This window comes from Eimeria mitis, genomic scaffold (genome assembly GCF_000499745.2).
Source record: "Eimeria mitis Houghton genomic scaffold, Emh_scaff2283, whole genome shotgun sequence".
NCBI classification, from domain to species: Eukaryota; Apicomplexa; class Conoidasida; order Eucoccidiorida; family Eimeriidae; genus Eimeria; species Eimeria mitis.
The window spans coordinates 3,298-3,823 of NW_013570613.1; the positions used below are offsets into that span (position 1 = coordinate 3,298).

Below are 526 nucleotides of genomic sequence, written 5' to 3' on the forward strand. Positions count from 1 at the left end.
GTGCTGCTGCTGTTGCTGCTGCATCAACAGCAGCAGCAACAGGAACGGTGTGGTTCTGTGGCAGTGTGTTGTCTTTGGTTTAACACCTATGCTCATATCAACCTACATGCTGCTGCTGCTGCTGCTGCTGCTGTTGTTGCTGCTGCTGCTGCTGCTGCTGCTGTTGCTGCTGCTGCTGCTGCTGCTGCTGTTCAGGTTTCATCCTTCTCGTGGTTTGTTGGCTGTTGGTACTGCCGATGGTTTGCTGCGTGTATATGACCTTTCGTTTGTTGCTGCTGCTGCAGTTGCTGCTGCAGCAGCAGCAGCAAGAGCAGCAGCAGCACCGGAGCACGTTCCCTTTATAACTCTTTCAGATCATGTTAGCAGCATCACAGCTCTTTGCTTCCTCCCTGCTGCTGCTGCTGCTGCACTGCAGCAGCAGCAGCAGCAGCAGCAGCAGCAGAAGCAGAAGACAGACCCTGCTGCACGCAAAACTGCAGCAGCAACAGCAACAGCAGCAGCAGCAGCAGCAGCAGCACAGCTAGAT

General features: G+C 54.8%; 1 protein-coding gene across 1 annotated transcript in view; it reads left to right on the forward strand.

The window, feature by feature from the left end:
* The window catches only part of EMH_0051530 (WD-40 repeat protein, putative), a gene marked incomplete at both ends in the record, with an annotated part of 5,821 nt that overhangs the window by 1,491 nt on the left and 3,804 nt on the right, over nucleotides 1-526 (forward strand). Inside the window, one exon of the mRNA XM_013496763.1 lies at nucleotides 196-524. Within this exon, the coding sequence (XP_013352217.1) occupies nucleotides 196-524 (329 nt within the window). The remainder of the gene's footprint in view (nucleotides 1-195; nucleotides 525-526) is intronic.